The sequence below is a fragment of the Spea bombifrons genome, chromosome 1 (assembly GCF_027358695.1).
Source record: "Spea bombifrons isolate aSpeBom1 chromosome 1, aSpeBom1.2.pri, whole genome shotgun sequence".
Lineage (NCBI taxonomy): Eukaryota > Metazoa > Chordata > Amphibia > Anura > Pelobatidae > Spea > Spea bombifrons.
In genome coordinates this window covers 9,316,132-9,329,119 of record NC_071087.1, presented here as the reverse complement: position 1 = coordinate 9,329,119, position 12,988 = coordinate 9,316,132, and the positions used below count along the sequence as shown (strand labels likewise).

The 12,988-nt window shown below is 41.6% G+C and overlaps 1 protein-coding gene across 1 annotated transcript in view; it reads left to right on the top strand.

Moving 5' to 3' along the window:
• LOC128474908 (alpha-2Db adrenergic receptor-like) overlaps window positions 1-9,777 on the top strand; it is a 28,297-nt gene extending 18,520 nt beyond the window's left edge. Inside the window, exons 2-4 of the mRNA XM_053457371.1 lie at window positions 7,627-7,918; window positions 8,829-8,865; window positions 9,748-9,777. Coding sequence (XP_053313346.1) covers window positions 7,627-7,918; window positions 8,829-8,865; window positions 9,748-9,777 — 359 coding nt within the window. The remainder of the gene's footprint in view (window positions 1-7,626; window positions 7,919-8,828; window positions 8,866-9,747) is intronic.
• The last annotated feature ends 3,211 nt before the right edge of the window (window positions 9,778-12,988 follow it).

Here is a 12,988-nt window from a genome sequence, read left to right as displayed (position 1 = left end):
CTAGAAGATGCTGGAGTATAGCATTAGTGACACTTTTGGTTGTCTATCGCTGGAAAGGAAAGCGCCCCAATAAAATGTTGGACTTTTGGCTAAGATCTACCTGTGAGAAGTTGAAAGCTTGATCCTCTGGTCTTAACCCTGAGGTCGCAAAGATCCCTTTCTCAGAAGATCCATTCTAGAAGATTCTACATATCCTTTTGGGAGGTGTAGAAGATTGGGGACCTGGTATTCCTTCGTGGCTTTACAACGACACAACCACCAGTACCTTGGGCGTCTAATTAAATCACATAACGGGAATGCTCTCTGCTCATGGGTGCAGGCAATCTCATTAGAACCCCTGGAGATCTCGTTTGGCAGGTGGAGAAATGTATGCGGGTTCAAAATTTAACCTCCTTCCCATTTGCCGGGGGAAAGACTCATTTAAAGGCGACAAAATAAAATAATCTTTGGTTGAGTCCTGCCCCTAAACCGCATCTGTAACCACGTAACCCCAAACTGAAAGTAGCCCTCTTTGGGGGAAATACAACCTATACATTCTCCCTCATTGGCTGCTTGGTCAGCATCCTTTTAAATCTTTGTAACAATGGGTTGTAGGAGGGGGTCCAGATCATTGCCACCGTGCCAAAAACATCACGTCAAGTAGGCAGCTCAATTACAATGGAGGCAACACTGCCTGTCTTATTTCAAATATTTCAACATGGGTGGATAAAAAAAACAACACATATTAATTAGTTATCTTTAATGCTGATTTGTATATCGTATTGTTACAGGCCTCAGTAGAAGTTAAGGTTAATGACTGTTACAGGTCTCAGTAGAAGTTAAGGTTAAGGATTTAACTACGCAGTACTAGTAGTTTCTGTTACATAAGATTTTTTTAATGTTTTAAGATTAGAATGTTTTGGCTATTCTGTAAAAATGATCAACAGCTCGGCCTTGGTGATTTTCCTCTCCTTTTATGACCGTTAGTACTCTTTTTGAGGTAGCGATACGCAGGTCTAGTTACAAAATCTTATATATATGTAGACCTTTGTTTATACTCTGGGGCAGACCGAGAGACTGAAGCTAGACTTCATATCGAGACTGACTGGTATGTTTATTTTTATTTTTTATGCATATAAGCTTTAACAGGCATTCTATGTTATACTCTGTTTTAATTTTGGATTTCTGTAATTTTTATTATTTTTAAATAAATAATTACTATTTTGAATTCTCAGTCCTTTCTTATAATTGTGCTCACGATTTCATCTATTAAATGTGAGACCTATCCACATGTATAAAATTGAAATTTGGTAACTTATCACTTAGGGTGGAGAATAACCTCTTTTTAAGACATTACATGGGAGGAAAGGTGTGAACCTATCACAGTATATTCATTCATTGAAAATGCATGGCTCTAAATGTAAATTATGCGTAGGTTAAAATATGATCACAAAACCATTTTTGCTTATGTTCTCACAAACCATTTTTGAGAAACCTTGGGTATCTGTATTCTAAAAACAGACAAAAAAAAATTCCATGACATGTCAGAACGTCTTTCGCGTCATTAAGCACAGCTGTGCTTTTGTTTCATCCTGTTGGAACCCTCCTCGGTACCTTGGACACCATGCAGAACATCTCACCAACGGCCAGCTATTGAGAAGATGATGAATAAAACATTTGCCTTTTCCCCTTATAGCAATATGATTTGCTATATTCTATTTTATGGAGCTTTTTATTCAGTGGCGTATTCGAAAAATGTCCGTGAATTCATTTCATAGAATAAATTAGCTACCTGTACTGCGAGAGATGTAATAAGGTTTAATTATACTCTACATGAGCAAAGGTATTGAGTTTGAGTTGCATTCTACTTTTCAAATGTTATGGGTGAGACTCGCACTAGGAAATGAATGTCTTTGGAGCCAATTTTAAGGTTTTTAAGGAGCATTGATATTAGATATTCTACTAGATTCAGCAATAGCCATTTTTTGGTCACGAATACTACATCATTGCTATTTGGAGCGTACAAAGCTACCATTTTGTAAGCTTGCCCATTAATCAGCCCTGGGTCTTGTCTTAGATTCAAGATTATGCCTCTTTCATGTATCTTCAAATGTTCTCACTGTATTAGCATCTAATGCTTCTACTGTAAGGGTGTTCTATTTATCTACCAACGTCTCGGTATTCCTGACCCTCTAGTTTGAGATTATGACCTATGGTTATAACATTTCTTGTCATATAAAATACATCTGCCTCCTGTTAAATCAATTTATGTATTTAAACGTTTCTACCTCATCTTTCTTCCCGGGAAGTGCTGGCACTTACACATACACATTCATGCTCACACACACATACACATTCATGCTCACACACACATATACATTCATGCTCACACACACATACACATTCAGACTCACACACACATATACATTCATGCTAACACATACATATTCATGCTAACACATGCACATTTATGCTAACATACCTACAGTAATACATGCATACATAGACACTACCGCCCTCTGTCACTCTCTGTCTCACTCACTCAATCGCTGTAGAATGTTTTAATGATATAAAAACCAGAGTTCTCAATGGTTTCCCCAGTACTTAACAAGCTTAACAACCTTATATTTTTACCTTAAGCCATTTCTACAAACAACTTGAAATGTAGCGATTTTTGTCAAACGGGTTAAAAAGATTGCCTCAAGATAAGCCAGGTTCTAAGAGATTGCACTAATAAAACCACAGCTGTTATGATCTAATAAGAATGGCCCTATAGGTTATTTTTCTTGATGTTTTTATTTTATCTATAAAAACGTTATTTCCCTAGAGTGTTCTGTATGAAAATGTTTATTGTTCATTTATTTATTTTCATGAAACTAATCCACACAAATACATATGGATCCTAAATTCACACACATGTACATATACATACATTTTTTTAAAAAAAAATTGAGAAAATAATATTTTAAAACTTCACTTAACTTCATTAAAGACCCAGCATAAATGTTTTATGGAAATGCCACTTGCATGGTCAGCATACATAAGATTATATATATATATATATAATTACCCAGGATGTTAAAAATGTAAATTGAATCTATCTGTTATTAGTATAGAAAACTCCAAATGAAAAGTCCCTTTTTGTCTGTGATCATTGTGACATGAGTACCAAAAACCTTATTACAGATCTACAAAGATCAGAAAAACCCAGACCCTGGCACCCTGATCCTCGCGGTCCAGGACAGCCGGGCACTGATGTTGGGTGAGAAGGCCCGTCTCGCAATCTCTGTTCCAGTTCATTCCAAAGATGGGGTCAGGACTCCAGTCAGGTTCTTCCACACCAAACTCATCCAACCATGTCTTTACAGACCTTGCTTTGTGTGCTGGGGCGCAGTCATGCTGGAATTGAAAAGGACCTTCCCCACACTCTTCCTACAAAGTTGGAAGCATACCATTGTCCAAAATATCTTGGTATGCTGAAGTATTAAGATTTCCCTTCACTAGAAGTAAGTGGCCCAACACCAGTAAAAAGCACCAGACCATTATTCCTCCTCCACCGAACTTTCCAGTTGGCCCAACGCAGTCAGACAGGCAACGTTCTCCTGGCATCCACCAAACCCATACTCTCCCATCAGACTGCCGAGCAGAGAAGTAGGATTTATCACTCCACAGAACTCATTTATATATATATATAATGCATTTTCAGACCCATCCTTAATTTAATAACGGACCATAGTTCTGTGAAGACAAAAGCAAGACAAGATTATCAAGCCATCAGTTTCTTTTTTTTACGTTATGCTGAGAACCAATTAGATCAACCAAGTTTTGAGTCGATTTCCACGCTGAGACTAAACTCTGTAACCTATTGTTTAGACTTATTGCTTTTCCAAATCGACAATAAGACGAAAAAATATTCAGCTGAGAAATTTGTAAACAGAGTTCTGACAACACCGACTTCTGCTGGATGTCATAATAAAGCACGCCATGCTAGGCTTACAATTACAACGCTATCAGCCGCGAGTATCCTGGAGAGCTTTATATGCGATTATGCTGACGTGGACTAACAATTTAACCAAGCAACGCGGAAACCCAGCGGGTTACTAAGTTATTTAGTGTAGGATACGTCTAGCAGAGGAAAATAATAACAATTTATAGATCATCTGTAAAATTTCCTCGTTGAGCTCTCGGATGTATTCATATGTTGTGAAAAGGTAATAATAACCATACATACATATACAGTATAACGGATGTTTTTGTGTATCCTGTAATTTTAAAATCACCTTCCGCATGGATGAATCAGAGTTGATGGTATATCGATGGCGTACTAAATGATGTCTTAGCATAGCCAAGACAAGAATTTGCATTTACATAATTATGGAGGACACGCAAAGCATGGCAACGTGCAGAGAGCATAAAAATATACAGGGGCTTAATGACCATCATCAGCGATCAGCAGACTCCCAGGAGCTCCCAGCTGGACTATTTCTAAGCCATGTGTGGAGCTAATAAAGGTGGATGGAGAGGAACGTCACCTACACAGCTGTTGGCATCGATAACTTAATTTATTGAAAGTATCTCTGGCTTGGCTGTTTGGTTATTTTTCAGTCTAATTGTTTACGTTGGCAGTGCTGAGTTCTTTGGGAAAAGTTGGCAAAAGTGGACATAGCTAATTCATTTTTTTTTTTACAAGCTATGCACTTCAGCACTCAGTGGAGTATGAGTGGTCTAGTGCTTGGTGGCTGAGCTGCTGTTACACCTTGACTCTTCCAACAATGAACCGGGGCAGAGTTAGCAGGACAGAAAGTTTGTGAACAGCGTTGTGGCAAAGATGGCATCCTATGGCGAAGCCACATTTAAAGTCACTGAGCTCTTCGGTACGACCCGTTCTACTTCCAGCGTCTGTCTATGGAGACGGCGGCCTATGTCCTGCATTTATACACCCGTTAGCAACGGCTGCGGCTGAAACACCTAAACTCAATAAATAGAGGGGCGTCCGCATACTTTTGGCTATATAGCATAAGCTGGCTATATGTTATGTATGTTGAGTTTTATTTTATGTCTGACATGTGTAAGCAGTTATCTGCCACAAACACTCTTAGTTTATATTTAAAGTAACTCATATGAATCATATAACTAGAATTTCTGAGTTATTTATTACATGGTTTCCCTGCCTATACAATGAAACCTCACAGTTCAGTTCAGAATTATTTGTGACATCACGCTCCTCTCACAGAATGCCCTGGATCTTCTCCTTTTTGCATGCGCAGTACATAGTTTGGGCACTGCGTATGTACTGCAGTTATTGGAATGTATTATGGAATAACACGTCCCATTATTACATAGTATGCTTTGCTGAATTTTATTTTTTGTTAAGTTGTACTCTTTGGGGTTTATTCACTAAAGTGAGAGCTGACAGGACTTTTTCCACCATCACTATCTGTTATATAAAGGCTAAGTCCTTGCTGCTTCTCCTCTAAGAAGGGCTTGGTTGGCCCCGGATAATGCATAGCTGAATCAGTGAGATCCATAGAATATCACCAGTTAAACCATGCATTATACAGGACCAGCCTCATGGGCAAATCGGGAAAGATGGCAGGTATGGGTGTTGGTTAGGCCAGACGAGACTTTTAGAGGTCATATATCTCTAGAGCAGATTGATATAGTCCATTATTTCCTGTGAACCCCAACCTTTTATTTTAAAGCTGCCGCCTTCCATTTTCAAAGATTTAATGATCCAAAGCCAGGATTAGTGATCCAAAAACTATTTTATGCCCACTCGGAATCTAGGAACCGTGATATTTGTTTGGCCAAATGATTTATTTACACATTTCAATAAAAAAAAACAGAAGCGAGGACATTGCTTTGGAAGCATGTCTCCCCCGCTGTGATTGAATAAACATAACATCTACTTTATTATACTCTTATTTTTTTCCATTTTGTTTGATAATCAAATACAGGATTCAAACTGTGGCAACTTTTCTGAGGATCGCATGGAACGTTTCTGTGAAACCTGAAATTTGGGACAATTGAAATAAAAATGTTTCACGAACTACAGAAGTTTGCTTATCCAACTCATAGGACGATACGTTCATCTTTATTTTCATAATACAGTCATGTGAAAAATAAAGTATACCCTCTTTGAAGTCTATGGTTTCACATATTAGAACATAATAACAATCATCAGTTCCTTAACAGGTCTAAAAATTAGGTAAATATAACCTCAGACGAACAACCGCAGATGACATATTGCACCGTGTCATGATTTATCCAACAAAAATAGTTAATAAGTACAATATAATAAGTATAATAAGTACACCTTAGGATCCAATAGCATATAAAACTACCTTTAGCAGCAATAACTTGAAGTAATCTTTTTCTGTATGACTTTATCCGTCTCTCACATCCTTGTGGAGGAATTTGGCCCAACCTTGATTCTCTACCTTTTCAGCCATTCTGTTGTGGATTTGCTGGTGTGCTTGTCCTGTTGCGTGACCCAATTTCGGCCAAGCTTTAGCTGCCTCACATTTGACTGTAGAATACTTTGATATACAGAGGAGTTCGTGGGCGACTCAATGACTGCAAGGTTCCCAGGTCCTGTGGCTGCAAAACAGGCCCAAATCATCACCCCTCCACCACCGTGCTTGACAGTTGGTATGAGGTGTTTGAGCCAAACGTGGCCCTGTGCGTCATGGCCAAACATTTCCACTCTGATCACATCTGTCCAAAGGACATTGTTGCAGAAGTCTTGTGGTTTGTTCAGATGCAACTTTGCAAACCTAAGTTGTGCTGCCATGTTTCTTTTAGAAAGAATGGGCTTTCTCCTGGCAACCCTTCCAAACAAACCATACTTGTTAACATGCTAACTTGAATGTCCACTCTTGGGAAGATTGGCAACTGTCTTGAATGTTTCTCATTTTTGAATAATCTTTCTCACTGTAGAATGATGGACTCTAAATTGTTTGGAAATGGCCTTATAACCCTTCCCAGGTTGATGGGCAGCAATCATTGCCTCTCTAAGATCATTGACACAAAATACAAAGAATACAAAAAAATAACTTAGAGATTGAAAACAAGCTTGAAAGAATGCCATAGCTGTTCTCCCAGATGGCATATAAGAAACATCAGGTTCAAGCAGCTGATGAGTTCCTTCCAATGAAAAAGAGGCACCGGGCAACATGGCGCACACCACAAGCCCTCAGATCTACTAGACCAAACTGCAATGTTAGGGGACATCAAGCAGTCATCGAGACCTCCTCATGTAGCGCAGTCAGTTGAATTCCGTAAAATATGTTTCATTATTTCTCTTTCATGACAAGACCTCACAGGGGACAAAAAGGACGCCTATGTGTTTTGTGTCTATTGATGCTTAACCATACGTTGGTTGCCATATCTGGTAAGCTTTCAGAAGGGTGGTCATGTTCATAGGTATATTTTGAGCTAATGCTGCATTTACTTTCCTTTTACAGACTTCATGAATAACAAGCTATTTATCTGATGAATGCAAGTTCTGTTGAACTGTAATTTATTTATAAACATGCCTATGACTTAAGTTGCCCACCCTTGCCATATACTCTAGTCTGTAGCACTCTGTAAAAGTATAGAATTGTAAAATCATAATTTTTGGGTGGTATTTTTTTTGTATTTCAGGTCAGACCAAAGTGAAAATGCAGCTGGATAAGAATTTATCTTCATTCTCCAACTTCTCCTATGCACCCTTGTTACGAAAAGAGGGCAACCGAACGTCAGGAGCAGAGATAGCCCCCCAGCAGGTGGTTGTTGGAATGTTACTCACCGTCATTGACTTGGTCACGTTCCTTGGGAACATGGTTGTGTTTATATGTCCCGTGGTGGAAAAGAGACTGAGGACTGTTACATACATGTTTATCATGTCTTTAGCCATGGCAGATCTCCTGGTTGCCTGCTTGGTTATGCCTTTTAGGTAAGAGTGTTTTTCTCTCTACTTCATTATGGTCAATGTGTCAGCTGAATATCATAATTACAGAATGTTACAGAATGGAATTTAATGAAAAATTATGTATGTTATTGAAGAAAAATGACAAAAAGTTTGACGCATATGAAAGCTGCATAGTCACTTAAAATTTTTGTGGTGTCCCACCTTGCAAAATACGTGGATTCTGGATTTCCCAAACGCATTTACCCCCCTTTCCCTACCCCACTGCTATATTCTTGGCAGGAGATACTGTATGTTTGACTGACCACGTCTCTGTGCATGTGATACACTTACCCCCCGGTCAGCTCCGGTGCTGGAGGTCTTTTTCAATGGGAAGCTGTCTTTGATTGGCTGCTTAATCAACCAATCAGTGGCAGAAATTGGTGAGAGTTTTCCCCTTTAAAGTGGTTTATAGCTTATGTTTAATTAAGCTTTTTATTATTTTGTTCATTTGCTGCCGGAGGATCTTATAATATGTAATGAAATTACTGTTTTACCATCTGCCTCTCGTGGAGTTACGATTCTGTGCTGATTAAATGACTATGTACTTGGCATGATATTTATCAGATAAACTTTATGTCTTAGTGCTTAATTAAACATGGTATCTTGCACTTCTGAAAACATATTTCAAATGGTATTTGTGCTCTTTCGTTGGGACCTCAGTAGGAAAGTAATGGGTAGGAAGTTAACCCCTGGAAATAGATACCCTACTGGAGGTTGGTGCTCCTGTAATAAAACATAACTCTCATATGTTTTCATATGTTATAAAAAATGTTATAAAAAAAGAAGAGCTCAAAAATATAAAAAATATAATTTTTTGAGACTTAAGGTACCCAAAACAATCATGATTTAAAAGACTGTGTGTCCTGCCCCTCTCACCCTTATCTGCTCTCCCCAGCTGTCCTCCGTCCCTGAAGCTCTGCGTGATCGTTATGGTAGGCCAAAACCGCGGCCTAAAGTTACAAAAAAACCCAAGGGAGACTTCCAGGTGTTGCCCAGATATCAGCATAATGTTGTACACCTGTGGAGGGGAGGTGAAGTATGCATCCAACCATCAACTATCCACCAATAATGTTCACACACATACATAATGAACCAGGTGCTGTGAAATCACTCCTCTCTGACAACCAATCCAGTGACGAGTTCAGCACAGGGGCGGAGTAGATATCTGCAGCGCTATAAAAACCCCTCAGACCGTGACCACTTTACTCCAGTGCTCCAGAACTTTGGTTCCTGTTTGTCCTTGGACTCCAGATTCACGCTCTTCTCTGCTCGCCTTGCTACAGACCCTCTATTGGATTCTCCATTAGTTGACCTTTGGCTTTCCTATTGGACTACCCCGTTTGTCTGTTTCCTGACCCTAGCTTGGACTACCGTTTTCTCTGTTCGCCGCCGTCCCCTGGCCTATTGGACTGTTCCTGACATTGTTTTGGACAATCCTTTGCTCTTACGCTCCAAACCCAATCCTGACACAGTGGTAGCCAATAATTGTAATAAGGGGCACCTGTAAATGTAAGAAATGCCACAGTTATCATAATTGTCAACAGCATCATACTAGAACATTGGTTATATCAGAGACCAAAGCTGTTCAGCTCTGATGAGCAAATAGGATTGTATATATCAGTGCAGGAGACGGAACCTGAATGACTGAATTTAATTTCAGTTGAAAAAGTTTTTCACCTCAAGATCCAAAAGTATTCTTTGTGCAAAAGTGTCACAGAAACATAGAATCTGATGGCAGATAAGACCCATTTGGCCCACCTAGTATGCCCTTTTTTTCTGGTGTAAAGATTTAGACCTCTTTCATCTTGTCTTAGATTCAGGATATCTTTGTGCTTATCCCGTGAATCCCTAAAATTGCATCTAAACCTCTGACTTTCTAGTTTTAGATTATGACCTCTGTAATGGCACAAGAGACCTAAAACTTGAGATGCCCTCCAAGCATGGATGCACCGTAGGACAGGCAATGAAGAAGCTGTTCGTTCTTGGCTGAGCGTTTCATTAATTTTTTGCATGATATTATACACTTTGGGGATCTCTTTGGGGTCACCTTAAGTGAAAAGGTGAATGCAGACGTGAACCTCCTTCCTCTCTTGTGCCTAGAGGGATATCAACTGTGTCACCCTGATGAGGACAATGAAGGTCAAAATGTTTCTCTGGCGTTGCCCTTGTCCAGGAGACCAATTACCAGTTATTGGCTTCCCTTGGAGCAGGATCAGATTGATGATGGAGATTTTTTCTCTGTAATGACAAAAGTGAGCTAAAACTTGAGATGCTCCCAAGTGTGGACAAACTGTAGGACAGGCTATGAAGCAGCTATCCTTGGTCGAGTGTGTTGCATGGTCACTTAAATGGAAGGTTTAAATAATCGAAGACTCTATGAAGTTGAGTGCACAATATGGAGATGATTTTGACATCTCCTCCCTGCTAGCAGAGAAACCTAATATCCGAGTAGTATATCCGAGTAGCATGAAGTATAAACCTCCCGATAACACAAGCTTCGCTGTACCACCAAGTATTTTTTTTTTTTTTTTAAAGTATAGCCCCACATAGGTTTTAAAATGAGAAGGACCAGAACGAATTGAAATGCCTCTCTGTAGGCGGAAATAAAAAGGAGGAGAAAAGTTTCTGTAACCTACATAAAACATGAATTTCGCCCCGCACTTGGCTTGGAACGTACGGATTTAAATGACATTATTCATGCGATATAGATTTGGGTTTAGCGTTAAAACACACTTCCCACAAACATTATAAGGTTCCCGTGAAGGACAGGAATAACTTTTTCCCTTGCTCCATTAAACAAGTAATCTCTTCCGATATCATACCGCTAACTTTGCAAATAGCCCAGACATAAATCACTATGCGATAGGTTTGCTTGCAACAATGTAACAATCTGAAGATATAAATGACAGAATCTATATGTGTGAGCATAGAGAATTTTTGTATCATTTTTTTACGTTATACTAATAAGGGAGATATAATACCGTATTGGCTCGGATATAGGCCGCCCCCGTATATAGGCCGCACCCTAAAAGTTTGGTGCTTTTTTAAAGAAAAAGTTTTTTTTCTTTAAAAAAGCACCAAAAAAAACATGCTGCCACTCTGTCCCCCCCCCCGAGATATGCTACCACTGTCCTCCCCCCCGAGATATGCTGCCACTGTCCTCCCTCCCCGAGATATGCTGCCACTGTCCTCCCTCCCCGCGATACGCTGCCACTGTCCTCCCTCCCCGCGATACGCTGCCGCTGTCCTCCCTCCCCGAGATCCGCTGCGCTCCCTCCCCGCGATCCGCTGCGCTCCCTCCCCGAGATCCGCTGCCCTCCCTCCCCGAGATCCGCTGCCCTCCCTCCCCGAGATCCGCTGCCCTCCCTCCCCGAGATCCGCTGCCCTCCCTCCCCGAGATCCGCTGCCCTCCCTCCCCGAGATCCGCTGCCGCTGTCCTCCCTCCCCGCGATACGCTGCCGCTGTCCTCCTCTGCCCCCCCTCCTCGACTTACCGGAGCAGACTCCCGGGTGTCTTCAGGGCCGGCGAGGGACATCTACGCAATACGCGTATGCAACTTCCGGTACCGTTACCGGAAGTTGCATTTGCGTATTGCGTAAATGTCTCCCGCCGGCCCCGCAAGACACCCGGGAGTCTGCTCCGGTAAGTCGGGGGTGGGCAGAGGTAAAACGCTTAGATAACCTCCCGTGCCGGCACCCCCCCCCGTGGGAAGTGCTGGCAGGGGAGGCTGTCTGAGCGTATCGGGGAGAAGGATGCAGGTCCCCTGCACCGTTGCGGGGGATCTGTATCTTAACCCCGCTGCCTGCCCGGCGCCCGGGACTGCATGTCCCGGGCGTCGGGCGCTAGACCCCGAATATAGGCCGCACCCCCACTTTAAAAACTTAAAGTGGGGGAAAAAAGTGCGGCCTATATTCGAGCCAATACGGTAATTGTTTTATATGTTCTGTAGCACTTGCTGTGTTTATTCATATTTATTCCACCTCTGAGGAAGCCTCCTAATCGGCGAAACGCGCCATGTTGTAAAGTGTTCCGGCACTAGGAAACAGAGAGGGAGATCTCACACAAAGGTCTGTCCACAATACATGAGGACTGTAGTAACGGCATGGGGTGTTCTGTGGGCTGGTTGGACAAAGTCCTTGGTAAATTCAGGACTGTTAGTAGCTATGAAATGAATTCATTTCCTGGCCTGGTTTCAACACTGTTTCTACAGCCCACCTTCCAAGGCTGATAAAATCTGCTACATCCAAGTAGATTGTCTGTAATATATATATATATATTGTGGTAAAGTGTATGGGAGAGTGGTTGATGGGATATATATCTCACCTGGTTACCTCAGCCAGGCATGGTAGCAAACCCAGGTGCTCTCAGGTGCGGCTTCCTAAGCTCGTTACTGGGGAGGAAGCCTTAAAAGAGAGGGCTGTTAGGTTTGCAGAGAGAGGAGAAACTGAGTGAAGGAGCAGCTACAGCCAGCGCTGCAGCCCACCAGGTATGAAGCTTTACCCATGCAAAACCTGTTATTTTGCGTTGTGCCAGACTGTAGGCTTGTAGAGAGGTATCCGGATGTTTAGTTAGAGCCGGACAGGCTTAGAGTTTGTTTTGTTTACCAGGTGCTCTGTGCCTACAGCATCTAAATAAACACGCTTTACGTTTGAAACCTGTGTGAAGACTGTCATTGCCGCCCCATGCGTGAGCTGTTCCCTACAATTGGTGGAGAATGCGGGCAAAGTGGTGCTAGGAGCAACGGCAGGACAAAACACTGCATTTGAAATTTGTTGACATTTAAAGGGCCGGAAGCGTATGTCCTGAGTGAAAGCTGCAGCACTGTACGGCCCATCCAGCACAATGGAGGAGGTGATAAAACAGCTGATACAGGCTAACCTGAGACATGAGCAGGCTTTTGAATCCCTGCAACATGCGCAACAGCAGACTATGGCCCAACAACAGGAAACGAATCGCCTGTTAATGGAGCAGATTGCTGCGCTCAGAGAGACTGTTGTGGCTCAGCCCCAACGAGTGGAGGCAAGCCCCCTTGAGACTGTTGATGTGAGGAGGGCC